Raw genomic sequence first — 27,802 nt, 5'->3', positions numbered from 1 at the left:
TTTCAATGAACTGTGACCCTGTATTTCCAGATCCCTTTGTTCTACAGCACTCCTCTGTGCCCTACCATTCACTGTGTAAGACCTAACCAGGTTGTTCCCACTGAAGTGCAACATCTCACACTTGTCTACGTTAAGTTCCATCTACCATTTTTCAGCACATTCTTCCAGCTGCACCAGAACCTGCTGCAAGCCATGATAGCCTTCTTCACTGTCCACCACACCCCCAGTCTTGATGTCATCTGCAAATTTACTGATCCAGTTAACCACATTATCATCCAGGTCATTGATTTAGCTGACAAACAACAATGGACCCAGCACCAATCCCTGCGGCACTCCACTAGTCACAGAGGAAATTGTCTACTACCACTCTATGGCTTCTCCCACAAAACCAATGTCTAGTCCAAATTATTACATCATCTTGAATGCGAAGCAATTGAACCTTCTTGACCAACCTTCCGTCCAGGACCTTGTCAAATGCCATGAAAACAATAAGCACTGCCTTGCCTTCATCAACTTTCTTGATAATTTACTCAAGAAACTCTATAAGATTGGTTAGACTAAACCAACCACACACAAATTAGTCCATATCTATCCAAGTATACATGTATCCGATCTCGGAATACATTACAGTAACTTTCCCACTAATGATGTTAGGCTCATCACCTATAATTACCTGGTTTATTTTTAGTGCCTTTTTTTAAACAGTGGAACAACATTAGCTATCCTCTAATCCTCTGGCACCACACCCATGGCTAAGGGTGATTTAAATATCTCTGCTAGGGCCCCTGCAATTTCTGAATTTACCTCCCACAGGATCCAAGGGATCACTTCACCAGGCCCTGTGGATTTGTCTACACTAATTTGCCTCAAGATAGCAAACAGCTCCTCCTCCTGTAATCTGTATAGGGTCCATGAAGTCGATGCTGCTTTGCCTCACTCTGTGTCCGTCTCCTGAGTTAATAAAGATGCAAAAAATCCATTTAAGATCTCCCTCATCTCTTTTGGCTCCACACGAATTACCATTCTAATCTTCCAGAGGACCAATTTTGTCCCTTGAGATCCTTTTGCTCTCAACATATCTGTAGAATCCCTTGGGATTTTCCTTCACCTTGTCTGCTAGGGCAACCTCAGACCTTTCTTTCTTAAGTGTTCTCCACAAGTACCTCATTTGTCCCTACTTGCCTACACTTGCTGTGTACCTCCTTTTTTTCTCCTAACCAGGGCCTCAATATCTCTTGAAAACTGAGGTTATCTTTACCTGTTGGACTTGTTATCTTTACATTTTATTCTGACAGCTTTGTACTCTTAAAATTTCACTTTTGAAGTCCTCCCACTTACCAAGTACACCTTTGCCAGAAAACAGCCTGTCTCAATTCACACTTGCCAGATTCTTTCTGATACCATCAACATTGGCCTTTCTCCAGTTTAGAATCTCAACCCACAGACCAGACCTATCTTTTTTCATATTTACTTTGAAACTAATGGCATTATGATCACTAAATGCAAAGCATCCCCCTGCATAAACTTCTGCAGCATTCCCAGACTCATTCCCTAATAGAGGATCAAGTATTGCACACTCTCTTTGGGACTTATGTATTCCATCTAACCCTTTTAGTGTATGGCAATTCCAGTCAATATGTGGAAAGTCAAAATTACCTCCTATAACAATGTTTCTTGCAGCAATCTGTGATCTTTGCAAATCTGATCCTCTAAATCCCGTGGACTCTCGGGAGGTCTGTAATATAGCCCCATTAACTTTCTTATTCCTCAGTTCCATCCATTATGCCTCACTAGACAAGTTCTCCAGTCTGTCCTGACTGAGCACTGCAGTGACATTTTCCTTGACTAGTCATGCCACCCCTCCTCCTTTAATCCCTCCTGCAATCAAGTCTCACTAATGGTTATACTATCATAATTCCATGTGTTTACCTATATCCTGAGCTCATCTGCCTTTCCTACGATACTTGCATTGAAATCTGCGTAGCTCAGTACATTAGTCGCGCCATGCTCAGCCTTTTGATTCTTGGCTTTGTCTGTGGTCTTACCATCTGTCTCCAAAAACCTCTCCACTATCTGTTCTGGCACTTTGGTTCCCAAGCCCCTCCCCCACCCATGTGCTGCATGAGCAAACCTTCCCACTGGGATAGTAGTCCCTTTCCAGTTCAGGTGCAAACAGTCCCACCATCCCTGGAAGAGAGCCTAATGATCCAAAAACCTGTCGCTCTCCCTCCTGCAGCAACTCCTTAGACAAATGTTAATCTGTATGATCTGTTTAGTTCTGGCCTCACTAGCACATGGCACAGGTAGCAATACTGAGATCACAACCCTGTAGGTCCTGCCCTTTAACCTAGCACCTAACTCCCTGATCTCACCATGCAGAACCTTGTCACTCGTCCTACCCACATCATTGGTACCTACATGGACCACAACTTTTGGCTGTTCACCGTCCCATTTACGAATGCTGAAGACTCAGTCTGAGATATCCCAGACCCTGGCATCCAGGAGGCAAATTACTCTCTGGGAATTTTGTTCTCGCCCACAGAACCTCTGTTTTGTTCCCTTAACTAATGAATCATCTATCACCACAGCATGCCTCTTCTCCTCCCTTCCCTTCTGAGTCACTGAGCCAGGGTCAGTGCCAGAGACCCGACCACTGTGACTTTCCTCTGGGTCATTTCCCTCCCTCACCCCCCCCCCCCACCCCCCAACAGTATCCAAAGTGGTGTACCTGTTGTAGTGGAATGGGGTTGGAGCGATTGGTTTTGATTTATTTTTGAGTTTGTGCATGACAGCAAATTGGGTGCCATGAGCAGAAAGTTGGTGATGGAGTTTAAAATGGACAAAATCACATGATTAGATAAAAGTACATAAATGGGGTGTTTAATCATCTGCAAAACCCTGTGAAGACTGGGTATAGTTAGATTATTAAAGGAAACAACTAGAATATTGCATGTAGAGCTATAGATTTAACTGGAGCTAATTTTGAAGTTACATCTAGGTTAATATGGTTAGTGTGTGTGTTCACTATTGGGAAATGTCTCCAGGCCATCCCCAGGTAATGAACACATTGTTTTTACAGTTGTGCTTAGGTTAGTTTTGTCCATAAGTAGGAAAGGACACATAAGATTGATAAGAAGGGGTAAATTTTATGCCATCATAGGAACAGAAGCATACACACATTTGACTTGATTTTAAGACTGAGAATTCGTTCTTATCTGTGGTTGTTGAGAACTAGGGGTCACTTGCAGAATTATTGTAAGATATGATAATTCTTGATTTTAGCAAAACTGAAGCATGAGGAAACTGCACCCTGTGGCCCAATTGTATTTAAGATTTTCAGAAATATGGAGAATTGGGATTAAGGAAAGTTCTGCTGGCATGGAATTTGAGCTGATGGTGTAATTTAAAGTTGAATTGAATTGACTTTATTCCTTACATCCTTCACATACATGAGTAAAAATCTTTATGTTACTTCTGTGTCTAAATGTGCAATCATAGTAATTTATAATAAATAAAACAGTCAATATAATATAGAGTACACTCAAATCAGCATGATTTAATCAGTCTGATGGCCTGGTGGAAGAAGCTGTCCCGAACCCTGTTGGTCCTGGCTTTTATGCTGCGGTACCATTTCCTGGATGGTAGCAGCTGGAATAGATTGTGGTTGGGGTGACTCGGGTCCCCAATGATCCTACGGGCCCTTTTTTACACACCCGTCCTTGTAAATGTCCTGAATCAAGGGAAGTTCACAACTACAGATGTGCTGGGCTATCCGTACCACTCTCTGCAGAATCCTGTGATTAAGGGAGATAGAGTTCCCATACCAGGCAGTGATGCAGCCAGTCAGGATGCTCTCAATTGTCCCCCTGTAGAAAGTTCTTAGGATTTGGGGGCCCGTACCAAACTTCCTCCACCATCTGAGGTGAAAGAGGCGCTGTTGTGCCTTTTTCACCACACAGTTGGTGTGTACAGACCACGTGAGGTCCTCGGTGATGTGGATACCGAGGAACTTAAAGCTGTTTAAAGTTAAGATGTCAAATGAAATTTGGAAAATAAACTTTTATAAAAAAGAATAAATTCTGAAATAACTTACTAGTATGATGAAATAGAAAACTTCAGCATGCTTTTAATAAGGGAAATTTGAGGGCGTGTTGGCATCAAATGGTCTGGATTTAACCTTCCAGAGTGCATTACAGAAGCTGGTAGCTGAAGACATGCTGGTTCCTTCAGCTGAGACATTGAACCACATCCCAATTTCCAGTTTTGGCAATCTTGAGTAAATTTTAATGATTCCCTTGGCACAATTTGAATTCTGATATTGGTTTGGTCAGCAATTTTTAAAAAAAATTATTGAGCTACAGCATGGAATAGGCCCTTCTGGCCCTTTGAGCCACACTGCCCAGCAATCACCCCACGAGATCACAGGGAGATTGTACAAACTCCTTACAGACAGCGATGGGAATTGAACTCGGGTCACATGCAGTGTAAAGCATTGTGCAAATTCTCCCCTAATTCACTTTAGCCAAAGGAAGAACAGAGCAATTGATCCAAATCTCCTTGCTGGTTTTGGTATCTATCTGCCCATGAAGCTATTTCCATGTTAAATGAATCACTGCATAACAACCACAAACCAGGACTGTTCATTTTAGTCATTTCCCTCTATAGATGCGACCTGATTTGCTGAATTCCTCCAGCAGGTTTTTCTTTTTGCTCCAGATTCCAGCATATCTGTGTCTCAAGGATAATTTATTGTATGGGAAGTGTGGTACAATGTTATAACACTTTATAAATGTGAATTTGTTGAGAATTTATGTGAATACATGGCACATACTTTTAAATCTCTTCCTTACAGGAGAGGCGAGAACGGGAGCAGCAAGATCTGGAATTTGCTAAAGAAATGGCAGAGGATGACGATGATGGATTCCCGTAAGGCTGTGCAGGATATTAGTTCTGAAAACAGTCGAAGTAACTACCAACATTAATGATAAATAAAGCAAGAAACATGGAATCTCTTTAGATTCAAGTCTGTTAGCATGCTTGAGAATTATTGTACTGACCTGAGAATGGGATTATTGTACTGACCTGTCCAGGTCTTGATATATGTCTACCTGATTTTATTTCTCTCTTATCATGGTTGTTTTCCTAGGAATAGCTACTGATTGTCCCTTTATACCTTGTAAACAATTACTCGTGAGAAGTATATGATCAATAAAAACTAATCATGGACCTATACTTTTACTTGTGTGTAGACTACTGAAACTACAAAAAAAATTAAGTCCCAATTTTCACTGGACAAACAAATCTAGAGGCCTGAACTGCTGATCCAGATGTCTGTTCAAGTCCCATCAGTCCAGGTAGAATACTTAAATTAAGTTAATTTAATTAAATAAATCTGGAATTAATAAATAAGGATCAGTCATCATGATCCTGGAGACATCTAATGTTTTGTTTAAAATCTGTTCTGATTCATTGATGCCTTTTAAGGAAGCAAATCTACTGACCTTGTCTTTTCTGTGTGATGGACTCCAGACTCTTGAGTTAACTTTTAACTGCCTTTGAATGGGATAGACAAACAATTGAGTTCAATTAAATAAATACTAGCTTTGCAAACAGCACCCACTTTTTAAAAAATCAACCTTATTCAGTTAAATGCACTGGAGACATCAGAAGAGCATTCTTGTATGCGCTGTTGCTCCTCTCTCACCAGAACCCGCTACCTGAGTCATTTCATTCACAGAGGAAATGCCTTTTTGCAGAAGGCAGCGAATTTTCTAAATTTGTGCCTTCTGTGATGTCAAAGAGAAGAAAGCCTTTTAGCAGCAGCCTACAAGTTAGGAGGGCCCATAGTTCAGTCCCCACTGAATAAATCTCAGCTGAAGCTGGAGGTCAGGTCAAAGTTAATGACATGAGGATCTCTGGAGTCCAAATCATTATCTAGTAATTATTGTGCTCATTACTGAGTTGGCTTGGTCTTGGTTACTTCAGTTCAGAACTGGAAATGAATACCCAACCACTGGATGGATGATTCCAGTCTCCTCTCCAGAGATGCTGCATGGCTTGCTGAGTTCCTCTGGCACATTGTGTGTGAGTCCATAATGACTTTGACCTGGATCAGTGTTTAGTTTCTCCTTCAAAAATAAATTATATTAATGTCTGTATATGTATGTGTATATATATAATATGTGTATGTGTGTGTGTATGTATGTGTGTGTATATATATATATATATATATATACACACACACAGAAAAGTGCCTGGCTTTCTTTACATCCATAGTGTTCAATCTGTACATTCACATTGTCGTTCAACCCATATATTTGTTGTGTTAGCATGTTCTGCAATCAAGGCCTTTTTGGGCGATACAAATTCCAAGTGTTTGGGGCTTGGAGACAGGATCCAGCCACTCAGTGGCAGCAGGATGTTAGACTGCAGTCCTTCCCACATTGGATGGATAACCATGCTTCAATGCATCTCTTAGCATGTACTCCTTGCAATGTGCCAGGCTGCAGCATTCCCTTCTGGGCATCAGGCAAAAAACATGAAGCCAGCAGGTTTCAGACATATCATTAAGTGTGTTTAAGGCAATTTGCAGATCAGAGTGGGTCAACAGTGATTCTTCCGACTTTCTTCTTAAGAAAGACCAGATGTGAATCTGCTGATTTGCTATCAGCACACAATGAACAAAGAGTTTTCTTGTTCTGTATTATAAACCGATTGAACTGAAGGGCTGCTTAATATGTGCAATAATGTAAAATGGTTTCCCCCACTTGCCATATTTCAGACCTCTCCCTGTTGCTTCTCTCTCCACACACCCACTCCCTGAATTTCTTCTTTCACAGAAAAAGGTTTTGCAGGTAATGGATCTCTGGACTTCTCAGCTCTAAAGGGAGTGGAACCTAGAATGCTGGAAGTATATAGAGGAGGTGGATACACTTTTTGAGGGAAATTTGGGGTTATCGGGATCAACCACAGAAGTGGAGTTGAGGCCTGAGTAGATCACTCATGGATATACTGAATGGTGAGGCAGGTTGTAGATGTTAGATAGCCCACCCCTGTGTTTTATTTTTGTAGTGCCTTTAACTTCCAGAGAGTTCCCCCTTCTGTAGACCAACCTTGGAACTGCTATAGAGCAGGGTGCAAGGCAGAAATTCTAGAGGATTGTCTTTGTTCTCAGTTGGACTCTGACTCCAGAAAAAGTGAGCTGTTTATAGTCCGGGATGAGACTGGGTCTGTAAGGTAAAGCCCCATACACAGACCAGGAGATCAGTCATTACATTGTTGACATGGACACAGTACTGTGCAAAAAGAAACTGGTGTGTATTTAAATAATACTGAATATCCCAAATGTTTCTGCAGTGGACTTTTGAACTGTAAGGTACAGTATATCTGTGTTGTCTTTCTGCAACAAGTTTTTTAGCTGTAAATCTAAGATAATTTCACCCCTTTGTTATTCTCATTCCTAATTTATTAAATCTCATTGGAGTAGATATAACTAAGTTTTTAGCAACACATAATTATCCTTGAACAATTTTGCTCACCTTAAAATCTAATGTTATAAATGCATGGTGTCATCCCATCAGAATAATATTGAAAATGACTTAAAATGTCATATTAATATTTTTAAAAATTGTTTTAAGTTATCTGAATCTCAAAGTAAAATTTATTATAGAAGTATGTATATGTCACCTTGTGATTCATTTTCTTGCATGCATTCACAGTAGAGCAAAGAAATGCAAAAGGAATTATTTTAAAAACTGTACATAAAAAAAAAGACTGACAAGCTACCAATGTGCAAAAGAAGACAAATTGAGCAAATAAAAATTAAAATAGTAGGACATGAATAGTGGAGTCCTTGAAAGCTAGTCTGTAGGTTGTGGAATTAGTTCAGGTTTGTGGTGATTGAAGTTATCCATGCCAGTTCAGGACCCTGATGGTTTTAAGATAATAACTGTTCCTGAACCTGTTGGTGTGGGACCCAAGGCTTCTGTCCCTCCTGCCTGATGGTTGTAGTGAGAAGAGAGCATGGCCTGGATCATGCAGGTCCTTGATGAATGCTGCTGTCCCGGGCCAGCACTCCGTGTGCTTTGCCTGTGATGGACTTTCTGTAGACTCTTCCATTCTTGGATATTGGTGGTTCCATTCCAGGCTGCGAGTTGCATCAGTTTGGATGCTCTCCACTGTGTATTGATAGAAGTTTGTCAAAGTTTTTGGTGGCATGCCAAATCTACTCAAACTTCTACAAAGTAGAGGCATTGTCATGCTGCCTTTGTGCTGGTCCCAGGACATTATCACATCATCCTCTGGTATGGTAATGCCTGGGAATTTAAAGTTTCCGCCTCGATCTAATAAGGACAGGCTTCTCCTGGAAGGAAAGACCTTCGACTTCCTCCTGTAGTAATAAATCTAATTCACATAGAGAGATGTATTATTTTACGGTCAATAAAATGCAAATTATGAACTATTTTTTACTCTTTACTTTGAGAGAATTCTGATTGGCTAGTTTTATGGCATCACTGTCATTGAAGGAAATTTCATTGTAGATGCTTGTCAACTGTTTCCTATATAGGATGATGACAACTCGCCTTGCTTCATTACTCATCAAAACCCAGACTAATTTTTATCTTAATTCAGGAAAAAAACTGCCGGTGCTGGAAATCTAAAATAAAACCAGAAAATGCAGGAAATACCCAGGCAGTTTAGAAATGAATAGCACTGTGGACATGGATTAGCTCCTCAGAATGTAAATGTTTGTGGGATCAGTAGCTTGGCACGGGATCAAATTGGTTATGAGCAGTGTACTTCAGTCTGGTCAGGAGGGAGTTGGAGTTGGTAAATAGAAAGATTTAGAGGGATATACTGTATATCGATAGGAAAAGATTGGAAAGATTGGGGCTGCAAGGTAATGTAGCTGTTAGTTATTACAGTGCCAGCAACCTGGGTTCAATCCCACCATTGTCTGTAAGGAGTTTACATTCTTTCTGTGACCATGTGGTTTCCTCCTGGCGCTCCTGTTTCCTCCCTCATTCCAAAGACATGAGTTAGTTAGTAGATTAATTGATCACATGAGTGTAATTTGGTGGGGCGGGCTCATTGGGCCAGAAGGGCCTGTTACTGTGCTGTATCTCAAAATAAAATAAAATTAGAGCATAATGGCCAAATGTGGGCAAATTGGACTAGCTTAGATTGGCATGGAGTGATTGGGCCAAAGGACCTGCTTGCATGCTGTACGACTCGATAACTCAGCAAGTCAGAATGCACTTGTGGCGGGGAGAAAGGTTCAAGTGGAAGGTGCAGCATCAGGACTGGAAAGGGAAAAATACAAACCCATTAGGCTTCAGGGAGGGTGGGGGAGAGGTGATTCTCTGATAAAATAAAAATGTGCTGACTTTTGTAGTAAACAAGATTATCTAATCAGTGAGTGAATGGGAGCAGTTTGAGAGTGAGAACATTAACAAAAAATGTAGGATATACTTATCAGTAAGTTATTATACACTCAGTGGCCATTTTATTAGGTACACCAGTGCACCTGCTCATTAATGCAAATATCTGATCAGTCAATCATATGGCAGAAATTCAATCCATAAAAGCATGCAGATATGGTCAAGAGGTTTAGTTGTTCAGACCAAACATCAAAATGGGGAAGAAACATAATCTAAGTGACTTTGACTGTGGAATGATTGTTGGTGCCAGATGGGGTGGTTTGAGTATCTCAGAAACTGATGATCTCCTGGGATTTTCATGCCCAACAGTCTCTAGAGTTCACAGAGAATGGTGTGAAAATCAAAAAAACATTGAGTGGGTGGCAGTTTTGTGGGTGAAAATGTCTTGTTAATGAGAATGACCAGACTGGTTCAAGCTGACAGGAAGGCAACATTAACAAATAAGTCAAATGACCACACATTACAGCAATGGTGTGCAGAAGAGCATCTCCGAACGCATAACACATTAGACTTTGAAATGGATGGGCAACAACAGCAGAAGACCATGACAGGAGGTATCTCATAAAGTGGCCACTGAGCGTATATCAAATGGATCCTTAATATTTGTGTCAATTTTTTCTGAAATTTGGAAAAGTTGCTTTAATTGTTGAAACTTGGTACTGTATGACATTAAATAATAATGTTCATGAATTTAATAATTTTTGAATACCTGCAACTAAAACCTGGTTTAAAAAAAAGTGCAAATTGAACCATGAGGAATGAAGTAATAAACTTCAAGTTCCCATCTGCCCACCAGATTTCTATAACCTGCTACCCTGTTGTTTCTTCCTGTCGTCTTCCAGCCTCTGTCGTTATATCCACCCCTCCCTCCTGCCTGCATCTGCCCATCAACTTTCCTCCACCCCAGATAGATGGCAGATAAAATTGAATATTCAGAATTCTGAATTGTTATGTTTTGTATGCTTTAGCAGGAAGGAAAAAGTACGGCAGGCGTAGTGGTTAGCGTGAAGAAGGTCCCCTTCAGATCCCCTCTAAATCAATGCCCTTTAGTTTTACCTACCTCTGATAGGAAGAAGATTTTCTTGCAGTCCATCCTATCCCCATAGTTCTTAGTACCTCAGTCATCTCAACTCTTAATCTCTGCACCAGGGAAAACTGACCTGGGGTTGTGATGGGATCTAATAGAAATACTTAAAATCATGAAGGATTTAGACAACACAGGGAGAGGGAAACTCAACACTACGAACAGGGTCAAGAAACACAGGATTTAGAGTGAAAATAATTATGAAAAGAAGTAAAAATGACATGAGATGTTGGTGTCTGGAATATACTTTCATGCTAAATAGAGGAGGCTAATTAGTTAGCATTTAAAAGGTACTTGAACGAGTACGTGGATAGAAAGGTTTAGAGGAATATAAGCCAAGCACAGGTAAATGGGACTAGTTTAGATGAAAAACTTGGACCAATTAGGCTGAAAGGCCTGTTTCTGCACTGTATGACTAAATGCAATTGTGGAGCTTTTTAAAAAGTAAGTATCCAAAAGGAAAGAATGTGGAGATGATGGGAAGAGGGTGAGGAAGTGCAGCTGGCTGGTTGCCCTTACATTGAGCTGGCATGAACAATAACTGGCCATCTTACATTCTGTGACCACTTCTTATGATGCCATGGAAGGATAGAATGATACGAAGGGGCGATTGTGATGTTAGGAATGTGTTTAAAGATAACTTATATAGTTTAGAAATAGCAAGATTCAGATCGCCAAAGCCTGTGGAATTTTAGCAATGAGTATAGATCTTCAATTCCAGTAGGGGTCAGCAGACACTGGTGAGCAGTGGCTAATGCAAGGAGTACTGGATTCCCCTGTGAGCTGCTTTCAATATAACCCGATCAAGAGTAATTCAGCAGAAGTCTAGAGTTACAGATGGAACCTTGGGCTTTACAAGACTGGTTCTGGCAATAAAGAATTTCAGCGATGAGTTGAGATTGTCCTTTTTGGGGCAAGGAAGAGGTTTAACAGAGGAGAACAAGATCACAACAGGCTTACAGAGAGAAAGCAGATAGTTCAGGCACAAGGGGGCACCAGATGTGTGAAAGGTATAAGGAGGGCCATGGAACACAGAATGGAAGGGACTAAGGAGGACGGGGCAATTTGGAACCTGTTTCAGGGTCTGGGGTTTAGCAGAGAAAAGTATAATTATGGTTCAAAAGAATTTCTTGATTTATTTTTTGTGATCAGTTCCAAAGTAAATTTATTATCAAAGTATATACAGTGGCATGCAAAAGTTTGGGCACCCCGGTCAAAATTTCTGTTACTGTGAATAGCTAAGTGAGTAAAAGATGAACTGATTTCCAAAAAGCATAAAGTTAAAGATGACACATTTCTTTAATATTTTAAACAAGATTACTTTTTTTATTTCCATCTTTTGCAGTTTCAAAATTACAAAAAAGGAAAAGGGTCTGAAGCAAAAGTCTGGGCACCCTGCATGGCAGTACTGACACCCCCTTTGGCAAGTATCACAGCTTGTAAATACTTTCTGTAGCCAGCTAAGACTCTTTCAATTCTTGTTTGGGGGAATTTTCACCCATTCTTCCTTGCAAAAGGCTTCTAGTTCTGTGAGATTCTTGGGCCGTCTTGTATGCACTGCTCTGTTGATGTCTATCCACAGATTCTCGATGATGTTTAGGTCAGGGGACTGTGACGGCCATGGCAAAAACTTCAGCTTGTGCAGCTAGCTCATTGTGGATCTTGAGGTGTGTTTAGAATCATTATCCTGTTGTAGAAGCCATCCTCTTTTCATCTTCAGCTTTTTTACAGACGGTGTGATGTTTGCTTCCAGAATTTGCTGGTATTTAATTGAATTCATTCTTCCCTCTACCAGTAAATGTTCCCCATTCACTGGCTGCAACACAAGCCCAAAGCATGATCGATCCACCCCCGTATTATAACTTCATCAGTCCACAGGACTTATTTCCGAAATGCATCAGGCTTGTTTAGATGTTCCTTTGAACCTTTTTGAATGGAACATTTTGGTCGCTATGAGCAAAAGTATGTTAGGAGAAAAAAGGGTGCAGAATTTCATGAGAAGAACCTCTCTCCAAATGTTAAGCACGGGGGTGGATTAAGTCACAGGGAGAATGTACAAACTCCTTGCAGAGAGTGGTGGGCCCTATAAAGTATTATATAATGTAGCATATGCTTCACAACCTCAGGACGCCTCAAAGTAATTACAGGCATTGAAATCCAGTCATATTTGAGGGCAGCTCTCACAAACTGCCTTTTATTAATGAACAGTTCGGTAGCGTAACAGTTAGCGCAGTGCTTTACAGGGCCCACCGCTCTCTGTAAGAAGTTTGTACATTCTCCCCGTGACTGCATGGGTTTCCTCTGGGCACTCTGGTTTCCTCCCACATATATTCTAAAGATGTACGGGTTAGTAAGTAAGGGAATGTGGGGTAACACTTGAGGGCTGCCCCCAGCACATCCTCAGACTGTGTTGGTCATTGACATAAATGATACATTTCAGCACCTTTTTCTGCCAGAAAAAGTGGGATCTCCTTGTAGTCACCTATTTCAACTTACCCTCTCTCACCATCAGTTCACCTTACTACTGTCATAGAGTCATCAGAGAAACAGGCCTTTGGTCCATCTAGTCTGTGCCAAACTGTTATTCTGCCTGGTGCCATTGGCCCATGTCTGGACCATAGCCCTCCATACTCCTCCCATCCAAATTTCTCTTAAAAGCTGTATTCCACCACTTCCACTGGCAGCTCGATCCACGCTCTCACCATCTCTGAGTGAAGAAGTTCCCACTCGGGTTCCCCTTTCACTTCTCTGCTTCACCTATGACCTCTGGTTCTGGTCACATCAAACCTCAGTGGAAAAAGCCTACTTGCATTTACCATATCTATACCCCCCCATAACTTTGTATACCTCTATCGTCTCCCCTCATTCCCCTACGCTCCAAGGAATTGAGCCCTAACCTATTCAACCTTTCCCTATAGCTCAGATCCTCAAGATCCAGAAACATCCTTGCAAATGTTCTCTGTGCTCTTTCAATCTTATTGGTATCTTTTATGTAGGTTTATGATTAGAACTGCATGCAATACTCCTAATCACGCCTCACTAAAGTTGCATACAACTTAAACATAACACCCCAGCTCCTGCAGTCAATACTCATTTATGAAGGTCAATGTGCCAAAAGCTCTCTTTATGAGCCTTTCTGCCTGTGATGTCACTTTCAAGGAATTATGAATCTGTATTCCCAGATCCCTTTTGGGAGTCATTCCATTTTTTCCACCCATTCCCCTCCCTTACCTTTTGTTACTTAGACCAACTTGCTTTCTCCCTCTCTCTGTTCTGTTGAAGGGTTAACTGTTTCTCTTTTGGCAGATGCTGTTTGCACTTCTGAGCATTCCAGCATTTTCTGTTTTTATTTTACAACTGTAAGGGACTTGGGATTGCTTGACCCTTCACTGCCATTGCCAGAATATTTAATAGTCCTCAGGTTCCACATCCCATTCAACAAACACAACATCAATGAGGGAAATTAGACGTTTCTTATTCGATTTATTCCTGGGACTCTGCTCTTCCCCTGTGTCACTGACTGATTGGAACAACTGTGTGCTGCTCAGAGCGGAAGCAGGCAGCACTCTTGGTGACTGTCTTCACAGCCATGCACAGGATACAGAGATGGGTGGGGCTTATCCATGCTTAAGGTCACTTACATTGCTTATCTCTTCCTGAGCTTTACCACTGGCTCCACGTACCCTCCAACAAACAAGGGCGATGATTCACACACCCTCCACCCCATTTCATACCCACTTTGCATTTCATGGTCTCTTCCCCCTCCCACACAAAGAGCTGGCTTGGATCCCATAGTTGCTTTAGCTGGCTGTCTGGAATCCATCACTCTTTTTGTGTTACAACATGGCTGAAATAAGTCAGCTCCTTCAAACCAGGGGAAAATAAACCTGCAAACTGTCCACGTTATATATTCAACCCCAAGATATGTTCAGTGCATTAAAGATGTTTGATATGCCCACATTTTACAAGACTGTCAGTAGCGTAGTGGTTAGCATAATGCTATTCCAGCACCAGTGACCTGGGTTCAATATTGTTGCTGTCTGTCAGGAGGTTGTACGTTCTCCACGTGACCACGTGGGTTTCCCCCCAACAGTCCAAAGATATACGGGTTAGTAGTTTAATTGGTCACATGGGTATAATTGAACAGGGTGGGCTTGTTGGGCCAGAAGGGGCTGTTTCTGTGCTGTACCTCTAAATAAATAAATTTCACCAAACTAATTGTCAGAATAGTTGAAGTGTCTCCCGTTGCTTCCCCTCACCTGCTGACCCAAGCTTCTAATGACCCCTTCCATCTTCCCCACAACACCTAGCTCCACCTTCCTTGGTTTGCAACCACCGCTTCACATGGGTGCTACTTCTTGTTCCCTTGACCTTTTACCCATCGAACTACCAAGCATCCAACTTCCTTCCCTTAGCTGATATTGTTAAAGGTTTTCTAAGGTCAGGCACTGAACCCCGCTCCTTCCAATTCTTCCTCTGTTACCCCTTTTATGAAAAAAAGCAAATCATTAAGTCCACTATCTATACAAATTCCTGCCCCATCTCCACCACCCTTGACATCCTATCATCAGTCAAGCCCATGCCCTTCTTTTCTATTGGGTTCAATCATTCAAAGTAAATTTATTATCAAATTATGTATAGCATATACAACATTGAGACTCATCTTCTTGCAGGCAGCCACAGGAAGAGAAAGAAATACAATAGAATCCATGAAAAACCACGCATACCAAAGACTGACAAACATCTATCGTGCAGAAGTGGACAAATCAAAGTTCAAAGTAAATTTATTACCAAAGTACATATATGTCGGTATATACAACCTTGAGATTCATTTTCTTGTGGGCATACTTAATAAATCCATAGTATAGTAACCATAACAGTATCAAGGAAAGACCGCACCAACTTGAGTGTGCAAAAGACAACAAACTGTGCAAGTACAAAAAGAAATAACAATAATAATAAATAAATAAGCAATAAATATCAAGAACATGAAATGAAGAGACCTTGAAAGTGAGTCCATAGGTTGTGGAAACATTTCAATGATGGGGCAAGTGGAGTTGAGTGAAGTTATCCCCTCTGGTTCAAGAGCCTGATGGTTGAGGGGTAATAACTGTTCCTGAATCTGATGGTGTGGGTTATGAGGCTCCTGTACTTTCTTCCTGAAGGCAGCAGTGAGAAGAGAGCATGTGGGAGGTCCCTGATGATGGATACTGCCTTCCCACGACAGCATTTCATGTAGATGTACTCAAGGTGGGGAGGTCTTTATCCATGATGGACTGGGCCATATCCACTACTTTTTGTAGGATTTTCCATCCAAAGTCATTGGTGTTTCTGTACCAGGCTGTGATGCAGCCAGTCAATATATTCTCCACCACACATCTATAGAAGTTTGTCAAAGTTTAGATGTCACACCAAATCTTCGCAAACTCCTAAGGAAGTAGAGGCACTGCTGTGCTTTCTTCATAATGGCACTTACGTGCTGGGCCCAGGACAGATCCTCTGAAGTAATAACACAGAGGAATTTAAAGTTGCTGACCCTCTCCACCTCCGATCCTCCGATGAGGACTGGCTCATGGGCCTCTGGTTTCCCTCTCCTGAAGTCAACAATCGGCTCCTTGAAAATAGTAAAAAAAAAGTAAACAAATAATACACAGAACATGAGCTGCAGACTCCCCAAAAGTGGGTCCACAGGCTGCGGAGTCAGTTCAGCGCTGAGGTGAGTGAAGCCTGTCCAGAAGCCCGATGGCTGCTGGGCAACAACTGCCCCCGAACTGGTGTCGTGGGACCCAAGACTCCTGTATTTCCCATCCGATGGTAGTAGTGAGAATAGAGGGAGACAGGTCAAACAGAGGCATTCAGATGGGGGAATCTTGGCTGGCACAAAATAGTGGGGCTGAACACCGGTTTGTCCTCCGCCCTCAGACCTTGGCACTTTAACCTGGCTTGAAGTCCGCCCCACCAATGGCCGACCTTTGTCTTCAAAGCACTGTACCTGCATTCCCGAGAGTCAAGCTCTATTCTCTTGTAATAAACATCATTAGTGCCTGCACCATAAACATATCTTAGCCTTTGCCTTGTTTTTCAACAAACTACATGAACGTTGTTTCCACTGTAGGTGGGACTAGAACGAGGGGACATAACCTCAAGATTCAACGGAATAGATTTAGGGCGGAGATGAGGAGAACCTGCTTTTCCCAGAGAGTGGTGGATCTGTGGAATTCTCTGCCCAGGGAAGCAGTAGAGGCAACCTCATTAAATATATTCAAAACACACTTAGATAAATAAAAGGCAGGTAGGTGGAGCTGAGTCCACAGCTAGTTCAGCCATGATCTTATGGAATGGTGGAGCAGGCTCGGAGGTGAGAGAGGCAGATATATTAGGGATATTGAAGAGACTCTTAGACAGGGACATGGGTGAAAAACAATGGAGGGTTATGTGAGAGGGAAGGGTTAGATTGATTAGATAGGTTAAAAGGCCAGCACAACATTGTGGGCCAAAGGGCCTGTGCTGTAATTTCTATGTTCTACATAGCCCTCTTGGGTGGAGAATTTCAACAGCTTACTAAGAAACATCCTATTTCAGTCCTAAATGGCAAATATTTTATTTTCAGAATGTGACAACTGGCTTTAGACAATGAATGCATCTAGAAGAACTACATTGATTTCACCCAGTCCTGATGTGCCTATCAGTGGATCCACGCCAGGTTTTATGCCTCAACTAGAGTTTTGTGCTCCAGCAACAATCTGCTGGAGGAACTCAGTGGTTCAGCAGCATCTGTGCGAGGAAAGGAAGTGTCAACATTTGGGGTCAAAACCCTACATTGATTGGTACCTGGAATAGAAATTCAACTGGCAACCTCTAGACTAGGGTGTTACCAACCAAACCAGAGTCAAAACCAGCCAGCGATGACCTCATCAATCAAATGACCCCACTCCGCTAGCAACGGCCAGGAGGAGGTGTTAGCAAGTGCTTGTACCAGCATGGCTCGGAGACTGCCCTCTGTCAAGAAATTTCTTCTCATCTCAGTCCAGTGTGAATGCTTTTTTTTCAGACTATGAAACCTGATTCTAGACATCAGCCAGATATGGCAACATCCCTGCATCTATGCAGTTAATCTCAATAGAATGTTGTGCAATCACTTCTGCTTAAGTTCCTTGTTTAGGGATATTAGCGCAGAGTAGGCCCTTTGAGCCACAGCACCCCAGTAACCCCACAATCCTGATTATCCCTAACCCTATAGAGGAGGAGGAGAAGATGGCCGCGCACGCGGCTGCTCCGAAATGATATCGTATTTGTAAGTAGGTACTGTGCACAATCCTGATTTGATGGAGACGAACGTGAGAAGCACGGAGGAACACCTGGAGTAACTGCTGAAATGCCTGCTTCGCTGCCGCTGCTACTGTGCGATCGAGAATCTCCGGAGGGGAAGGCCCCAAATCCTTGGCTTTGCCTGTTGCCTGTTGCCGGGGCTGGGGTTGAAGTGCTCGGCAGAGATAGTGCTCGGTGTCGGAGGGCTGGTCAGAGGCTTGAAGTTTTCGGACGGACTCAGAGTCGGACTGTGGTCGGGTGCTTCCAGGATGCTGCATCGACAAGTTTGCGGCGCTGGAAGCTCATGGCAGGGAGAGTTTTTCTTCCTTCCTACGTCTGTGTGAGATGATGGGACTTTCGAGAGACTTTGAGACTTTTTTTTTACCATGCCCATGGTCTGTTCTTTATCAAATTACAGTATTGCTTTGCACTGTTGTAACTATATGTTATAATTATGTGGTTTTTGTCAGTTTTTCAGTCTTCGTTTGTCTTGTGTTTCTGTGATATCATTCTGGAGGAACATTGTATCATTTCTTAATGCATGCATTACTAAATGACAATAAAAGAGGACTGTGTGTCCTCATAATCTAATCACAGGGCTATTTACAATGACCAATTAACACGTTTTTGGACTGTGGGAGGAAACTAGAGTACCTGGGGAAAACCCACACATTCCACAGGGAGGACGAACAGAGACTTCATATGGACGGTGCCAGAATTAAACTCTGAACTCCCAAATGCCCCGAGCTGTAATAGCGTTGCGCTAACCACTGCGCTACCATGGTGTAGTGAGTTTAGTTGGGGCATCAAGGGTTACGGGGAGAAGGCAAAATGAGGTTGAAAGGGATAATAAATCAGCCATGATGGAATGGCAGAACAGACTCGATGGGCCAAATGGCCCAATTCTGCTCCTGTGTCTTATGATTTTATGGAATATGTGGGCTGCTCCAAGCACATCCTCAGATTGTGTTGGTTGTTAACGCAAACGACCCATTTCACTGTCTGTTTCGATGTACGTGTGATTAAAAAATAAATCTAATCTAAATACAGGTTACGATGGAGGAACGCCTGGACTGTTAAGTATGTGCACTCATGTGGCCCTTAACCTTTCACAAAGTTCATTGCAACGTGTGCAGACACGAGGCACACAGAATTCAAAACAAATTGTGTAGCATTTCATTCAGGGGCTCTTCCAAAACCATCGCTGGAACATCTGTAAAATATTGACTCAGACCATTACTCATGTCATTAATCCATTGGATCTGTTTGTACTAACACACTGTACTGACTGAAATTCCTTTGCAGTGTTAGAGGCAGCATCCATGGATGTACGTAGGTATCTTGCACGTCTATTCAAAAATTAACTCAAGCCAGAGTACCTTGAACTGGATTTCTTTGTTTGTTACCCACACACAATGCAGAAATGTACTGTGGTTCCATCTATGTGGTCACTAGTTACTTTACCTAACCCCCACTTACAGATTCTAGCTATAGACTTTTCCAACATTTCTAACATAGCTGGGTTGAAATAATTTTGTATCTTCGCTATTACTTTGTAAAATAGGACATCAGTTGTCCCGAGGATACAAGTAGATATGCCAACTTCATATAAGTATCCGGCTCTATTCCTAATAGCAAGATGGACTTTCTTGTGTTTACTTTGGCCTCATTCTGAGCATCTTCGTTCCTTACTTCAACCACATAATTCATCCAAATTACAGATGACACCACTACTGTTGGCAGAATTTCAGATGGTGATGAGGAGGCATACAGGAGTGGTTGAGTGGTGTCACAACAACAACTTTGTACTCAGCATCAGTAAGACCAAGCAATGGATTGTGGACTTCAGAAAGGGGAAGTTGAGGGAATACACACCAGTCCTCGTTATGGGATCAGCAGTGGAAAGGTGAGCAGTTTCAAGTTCCTGGGTGTCAACATCTCTGAAGATCTATCCTGGGCCCAACATACTGATGCAATTACAAAGAAGGCATGACAGTGGCTATGTTTCATTAGGAGTTTGAGAAGACTTGGTATGCCACCAAAGACTCTTGCAATTTTCTACATGGAGAGCATTCTGACTGGTTGCATCACTGTCTGGTATGGAGGGGCCACTGCACAGGATGGGAAAAAGCTGCAGAGAGCTGTAAACTCAGCCAGCTCCATCACGGGTACTCGCCTCCCCAGCATCCAGGACATCTTCAAAGCGTGACAGCTCAAAAAGACAGCATCCAGCATTAAGGACCCCTGTCACACAGGACATGCCCTCTTCTCATTGCTATCATCAGGAAGGAGGTATAGGAACCTGAAGGCACACATTCAAAGATTCAGGAACGGCCTCCTCCCCTCTGCTATTCAATTTCTGAACGGACAATGAACCCTTGAACACTAACTCACTACTTATTTGCACTAATTATTTAATTTAGTTTAAAAACATATATTTCTTCTTGTAATTTATCTTTTTCTTATAATGTACTGCTGCCGCATAACAACACATTATGCAACATATGCCAGTGATAGTAAACCTCATTCTGATTCAAATAACTATTCCATTCTTTTCAATGCATGAACTTACAGGCTCCCACACCTTATTGTAACCACCCTGGTTTCTGATATAATCAGACTGTTCATAGTTTGTCATTTCCACTTTGACAATTACCATGCTTACACACAAGAGATTCTGCAGACGCTGGAACTCCAGAGCAACACACACAGAATGCTGGAGGAACTCAACAGGTTGGGCAGCTTCTACGGAAATAAATAAACAGTCAATATTTCAGGCTGATGCCCTTCGTCAGGTCTGGAAAGGAAAGGGGAAGAAGCCAGAGTAAGAAGGTGTGGGAGGGGAAAGAGTACAAGCTGGAAGGTGATAGGTGAAACCAGGTGGGTGGGGAAGGGCGGGATGAAGTAAGAAGCTAGGAGGTGATAGGTGGAAAGGATAGAAGGCTGGAGAAGGAGTCTGATAGGAGAGGAGAGTGGACCATGGGAGAAAGGAGAGGAGGGAGGAGCACCGGGGGAGGTGATAGGCAAGTGAAGAGAAGAGTAAGAGGCCAGAGGGGGGAATTGAAGAAGAGGGGAGGGGGTAGGGGGAAAATTTACCAGAAGTTGGAGAAATCGATGTTCAGGCCATCAGGTTGGAGTCTACCCAGATGGAATATAAGGTGTTGCTCCTCCAATCTGAGGTGTGGCCTCATCGTGGCTGTCGAGGAGACCATGGGCCAACATGTCGGAATGAGAATGGGGGTTGGAATTAAAACAGTTGTCCACTGGGTAATCCTGATTTTTGCGGATGGAGCGAAAGTGCTTGACAAAATAATTCCCCCAATCTACGTCAGGTCTCACCAATGTAGAGGATACAGTAGATGACCCCCTACAGATTTGCAGGTGAAGCGTTGCCTCACTTGGAAGAACTGTTTGGGGCCCTGAATAGAGTTGACGGAGGAGGTGAATGGACAGGTGTAGCATTTTCTCTGCTTGCAGGGATAAGTGCCAGGTGGGAGATTAGTGGGGACAAATAGACAAAGGAATCATGGAGGGAGTGATCCCTGTGGAAAGTGGAGAGTTGGGGGGGGGGGATGTAAAGATGTGGTTAGTGGTAGGATCCCGTTGAAGATGGCGGAAGCTGCAGAGAACGATGTGTTGGATGCAGAGGTTCATGGGGTGGTAGGTGAGGACAAGAGGACCTCTATCACTGTTAAGGCGGTGGGAAGATAGGTGAGCGCAGATGTCCAGGAAATGGAGGAGATGTGGATGAGGGCAGCATCAGTGATGGAGGAAAGGAAACCCTGTTCTTTGAAGAATGGGGACATCTCTGATGTCCTGGAAAAAAAAAGCCACATCCTGGGAACAGATGTGGTGGAGACAAAGGAACTGAGAAAAGGGAATGACATTTTTACAGGAGACAGTGTGGGAAGAGGTATAGTCAAGATAGCCTTGGAAGTGGGTAGGTTTATAAAATATATTGATAGACAGCTTGTCTCCAGAAATTAAGACAGAGAGATGAAAGGGGAGGGAGCTGTCAGAAATTACCATGCTTGACTTTTTTACTTTCCTCTGGTTAAATCCAAACCTTTGACCTAGTGCAATTAATTGTGAGCTTCACAGATTTACCTTATTGGTGAGGCCATGTAATCAGTTTAAGTTGTCACCAAGTCCATACCTATTAATGGCTGAGATTTTTCATCTTCTTATTGCCAGAGTTACATAAGAGTTACAATGAGTTCTTAACCACTAATGAAGTCTATTGCAGAACACAGTCTGTTTGCAGAGACTGAATGTTCCACCAATGTAACCACATGAGTCTCAATGCTTCAGACACGTCACCACTGTCCTTTTTTTCAACCATTAATAAAGCACACCTAAACTTATCAACACACAGACCTAATGAACAAACAAAACGCTTGTGTGAGAACCTGCTTTCAGAGTCTTACTGATTTCAAAGGTTTCACAGGTACATTTAATGTCAGAGAAATGTATACAATATACACTCTGAAGTTATTTTTCTTTGCAGATATCCACGAAAACAGACGAGTGCCTCAAAGAATAAATGAAAGTTAAATGTTAGAACCCCAAAGACCCCCCACCCACGCACAAGCAGCAGCAAAGCAACGACCCTTACAGGTTTGGCGTTGAACCATTTTTAAGCTGTCTTAGGTTTAGATTTGAGCTCAAAGTAAGTTCATTTCCTTTCTGGGTCGTGCTTCATTTTGTAAAACCTTCACGGGATCCAAGTCAGCCACAGTTTCAACATCGAGAGGTTCACCACCCATATTTGGTTCATTTCTAATAGATACCACCTGATCCACATGAGCATTTTGGGCATTATCACTGATTTTACCCAAATATTTTCTGGTTCTACACATCTCTTCTATGTTTCTACTCAGCACTTGTGGGAGCTTAACTTGCCAGGTGGATTAAAAACAAAAAACCTGCTTGCATTACTTGAAATGGCATTTTTGTTATTAAAGTTATGGCCTCCGCCGTCAGATTCCTGAACAGTCCATGAACCCATGAACACTACCTCAGTATTTTGCTCTCTTTTGCACTACTTATGTATTTTTTATATTTCTTATTGTAATTTATACTAATATATTTATTAGGTATTACACTGTACTGCTGCTGCAAAACAACAAGTTTCACATCACATGTTAATGACAACAGGTCTCACTGATGAAGGGTCTTGGCCTGAAACATTGGCTCTTTATTTCTCTCCATAGATGCTGCCTGACCTGCTGAGTTCCTCCAGCATTTTGTGTGTGTTACTCTGGATTTCCAGCATCTGTAGAATCTTTTGTATTTATGATGTCATTGATAATAAACCTGAATCTGATAGCATTTCTGTTCTACACTGCTCTGAATCGTCAGCGATGTTCCTGAAGGTGGTGTACTGAGTTATTCTTTCCGTTTTGCCAAGCAATGCTTCATGTTGAGATTTGAACTGTCCCACCCAAAAAAATTTGAAGCTGATTGATATGAAAGAAGGGGCGTTTGTTTGACATCCTACTGTCTTACTAAACTTACAAACACTTTGTCAGAAATTAACTAGGTACTTTGATAATAAATTTACTTTGCACTTTGAACTTTGAAATCATAGAATCCACATATGCACTCAAGTCATCTATTGTATGTTCAGTAATGCATACAAACCCCCTAGATTTCACTCCAATCCACTTTGAGTGATTTTATTAATAAGAACCAGGAACTTATCACGCACTTTTTCACAAAGTGCTCCTTCTACAGGCATGATCAAGACCATGAGTCTAAAGAAATGTTTGAATTATTAGTTCCTTCAGTTTAATCAAATGTTGCATTTGTTTACCAAGGGTCCAAGCCAAGTAAGGCTTGTAAATAAACCTTATTTCAATTACTTCATGTGTGTCCGAGGCAAAGTCTATTCTCTCAGTAGAGTGATTATGAGCACTGTATGATCCCACTTGATGCAGTTGTGCTCATGTGATAACACACTGCAGCAATTGTGCAACAGTTTCAGTTCTGAGTCTCCACATTAGTCAAAACTGCTCATCATTGTGAAATCTCTTCCCAGCTCATTGGTGCTTCTGAGTCCTGGCTGTGATTCAGATCAGAAGGACATCGTCGTCTACATTTTATGTGTAGATCACATTTTCTTTTCCAAAACCAGAGGCTGGAAGCATCCATGATAATATTCTGCTTGAAACTCCGATACCGGATTCTGTAGTCATACTGCACCAGAATGATGGTTCACCATGGCGTTCCTGATGCCACCTCGTACACCAGTGTGGTCTATTATCTGTTAAGTGGGCATACACTCAGTGGCCACTTTATTAGGTACACCTGTACACCTGCTTGTCAATATAAATATCTAATCAGCCAATCATGTGGCAGCAACTCAATGCATAAAAACATGCAGACATGGTGAAGAGATTCAGTTGTTGTTCAGACCAAATGTTAGAATGGTGACGAAATGTGGTCTAAGTAACTTTGACCATGGAATGATTGTTGGTGCCAGAGAGGGTAGTTTGAGTATCTCTGCAAATGCTGATCTCCTGGGATTTTCATACACAACAGTCTCTAAAGTTTACAGAGAATGGTGCTGAAAAACAAAAAAAAAAATCTAGTGAGCGGCAGTTCTGTGGGTGACAAAACCTTGTTAATGAGAGAAGTCAGAAGAGAATGGCCAGACTGGTTCAAACTGACAGGAAGATGACGTTAACTCAAGTAACCACACATTACAACAGTGGTGTGTAGCTGAATGCACAACACACAAACCTTGAAGTGATTGGGCTGCAGCAGCTAGAGACCACACACATACTCTCAGTGTCTCTTTATTAGGGTCCCTCCTGTACCACTGGTACCACTGATGGAAGTTCTTGATTCAGAACTTGCTTCCTTCTTGAGTTATGCTTAATAGTGTTCAGTCCATGTAAGATTACAAGAAGGGAAGATGATGGATTGCTCTTGCCCCTTGTCTATGACAACGTAACGTGTTGCATCACACTCCAGCTTTAACTTGTACAAAGAGGGCTCCAACTGGTGAGGTCTCCTTCCATTCTCATTCAATGTGTGATGCAATGGTCTGAGCAAAAGGATCAGAAAACAACTTTATTCAATATATACACTTAGATGTATTAGGAATTTGTAGTGGTGTGCTGGCATAATATGCAACAACATTCAACAATTATAAAGAGTAAAGAATTATATAAAAAAAGAAAGTTAAAGTTTAAAGTATGGATAAAATATACATAAATCTGTGAATGAGCCATCCAGGTACAAAAAGACATCTACCTATGTTTCATTAACTATATAAAAGCTTTTGACACTGTCAGACAGCAAGATGTTCTGCAAATGCTTCAAGATCTTGACATAGATGGGAAAGATATACGTTTCTTAAGAAACTTATACTGGGACTAGACAGCGTCCATCAGAATAGAAGGAGAAGTGAGTGAGTATGTGAATATCATGAGAGGAGTCAGGCAAGGATGTGTCTTTTTGCCAGACTTGTTCAACCTGTATGGTGAAAATATCTTGAGAAGTATCAAAGACATCAAAGGATTCACAATTGGAGGCCATAATATAAATAACATCAGATATGCTGATGACATCATACTAATAGCTGACTCAGAAACAAAACTTCAAGAACTACTCACTATAGTGGCAGCAGAAAGTAATCGCAGAGGCCTCTCAATCAACACCAAGAAGACAGAAAGCATGGTCATCTCCAGAAAGACAACATCTCACAATGTGTGATCACGATTGGAAATACAAACATCAAACAAGTCAACAAATTCAGATATCTTGGCAGCCTAATAACAAGTGATGGCAGGTGTGACAGATATCAAATACAGAACAGCAATGGCGAAAGAAGCTTTCCAAAAAATGAAGACCATATTAATAGACAGAAAGATGAGCATATACACTAAAAACAGAATACTTCAGTGCTACATTTATTCTATCCTGACTTATGGAAGTGAATGCTGGACCATTACCCCAGCAATGGGAAAGAGACTAGAAGCAGCTGAATTATGGTTCTACAGGAGAATGTTAAAAATATCATGGACCACACACACATCAAATGAAGAAGTTCTCAGAAGAGCCCGAGCAGTTCGATCACTCATACCAACAATAAGAGAAAGACAACTCAGATTCCTAGGACACATCATGCGGAAAGATGAACTAGAAAAACTCATACTCTCTGGAAAGATTGAGGGGAGCAAACCTAGAGGAAGACCTCGGCTTATGTACATCAAAAGCATAGCCAGGTGGCTACACATCGAGGAAATGGAAGTCACCTAAAGAACGAGGGATAGATCTATATGGAAAACCATGGTCACCAAAGTCCGCATCAGATATGGTACCTAGACAGACAGAAGTGTATAAATACCAACATGTATTTACAATGTAAACAGCATTATAAAAAGTGATTTCTGAATTGACAATGAACCCATACACACTATTTTTTTTCTTTTTGCACTTAAGTTAATATTTAATATATACTTCTTATTGTAATTTGTAGTTCAATTATTATGTATTGCAATGTACTGTTGCCGCAAAACAACCAATTTCACAGCATATACCAGCAATTTTAAACCTTATTCTGATTCTCTTCTGGTTTAAAGGGTTGTCGTAGTGCAGTGCAGTGATTAAGGTAATACACAGAGGGAGGTGGGAGTGGGGTGTAATTGGAATAGTTGATCAGATTAACAGCCGGGGGAAGAAAATTTAAGAAACTTTCAAGACCTGATAGAAATGTCATGTAATTCTGCAGCTTATCTAGAAACTACTGAAGTCGAGAAACTAGAGTTTCTTTACAAGATAGGGTAACAGCTAGCATAATGCTTTACAGTGCAAGCGATTACCAATCAGGTTTCAATTCCTGGTGCTGTCTGTAAGGAGTTTGTACGTTCTCCCCATGATCACATGGATTTCAACCAGGTGCTTCAGTTTCCTCCCACACTCCAAAGACATATGGTTTTAGTGCTGGATATAACGCTGAGGCTTTGTAAGGCACTGGTGAGGCTTCACTTGGAGTATTGTGAGCAGTTTTTTTAAGAAGAATGTGCTGACAATGGAGAGGGTTCAGAGGAAGTTCACAAAAATGATTCCAGGAATGAAAAGCTTATCGTATGAGGAATGTTTGATGACTCTGGGCCTGTACTCACCAGAATTTAGAAGAATAAAGGGGGGGGGGGCGCAGCTCATTGAAACCTATTGGAAGTTAAAAGGTCTAGATAGAGTGGATGTGGAGAGGATGTTTCCTTCAGTGGGGGAGTCTAGGACTGGAGGGCACAGCCTCAGAATAGAAGGGCATCTATTTAGAACAGAGGTGAGAAGGAATTTCTTTAGCCAGAGGGTGGTGAATCTGTGGAATCCGTTGCCACAGACAGCTGTGGAGGCCAAGTCATCGGGTGTATTTAAGACGGTGTTTGACAGGTTCTTGATTAGTCTGTGTGTGAAAGGTTACAGGGAGAAGGCTGGAGTTTGGGGTTGAGAGGGAAATGGATCAGCCATGATGAAATGGCAGAGTGACTTGATGGGCCAAATAGCCTAGTTCTGCCCCTATATCTTATGGTCGTATAGATTTGGGTTAGTAAGTTCTGAGCATGCTATGTTGGCACCGGAATCATGGCAACTCTTGCCCACAGAACATCTTCAGACTGTGTTGGTCATCAACGCATTTCACTTTAAGGATCGATATTTCGATGTACGTGTGATAAGTGAAGCAAATCTTTTATTAATCTTAGCTCTGCGGCATCTTCAGGCTTTAACACTTTAGTGACAATGTCTTCTTTTCTCATCACAGATTGTAGCCTGTCAGTATCAGCCTTCATTTCGAGGTAAGTTACTCGCTGCTTTGCTGTAACTTCATGTTTTGTTGTGTAAGTTCCTGAGCATTTCCCAAAAAATCAGATTTTTCTCTGCATTTATGCTATTCAAAAATTGTTTATACCAACAATGATTTACTTCTTGCTAGAGCTGATCGATGGTAGCATAGAAA

The 27,802-nt window shown here is 41.8% G+C and overlaps 1 protein-coding gene and 1 long non-coding RNA gene across 2 annotated transcripts in view; both read left to right on the top strand.

Moving 5' to 3' along the window:
* The window catches only part of psmd3 (proteasome 26S subunit, non-ATPase 3), a 32,389-nt gene extending 27,156 nt beyond the window's left edge, over positions 1 to 5,233 (top strand). The window contains exon 12 of the mRNA XM_072249713.1: positions 4,853 to 5,233. Coding sequence (XP_072105814.1) covers positions 4,853 to 4,930 — 78 coding nt within the window. The 3' untranslated portion in view covers positions 4,931 to 5,233. The remainder of the gene's footprint in view (positions 1 to 4,852) is intronic.
* A 5,941-nt stretch (positions 5,234 to 11,174) lies between these two features.
* LOC140191889 (uncharacterized) lies at positions 11,175 to 17,638 on the top strand. Its single transcript, XR_011883952.1, has 4 exons — positions 11,175 to 11,534; positions 11,870 to 12,191; positions 15,198 to 15,302; positions 17,135 to 17,638. It is a non-coding gene; the product is annotated as an uncharacterized lncRNA (long non-coding RNA).
* Positions 17,639 to 27,802: the final 10,164 nt, after the last annotated feature.

Source organism: Mobula birostris, chromosome X, assembly GCF_030028105.1.
Source record: "Mobula birostris isolate sMobBir1 chromosome X, sMobBir1.hap1, whole genome shotgun sequence".
NCBI lineage: Eukaryota > Metazoa > Chordata > Chondrichthyes > Myliobatiformes > Myliobatidae > Mobula > Mobula birostris.
This window is presented reverse-complemented; position numbering and strand designations above follow the sequence as displayed.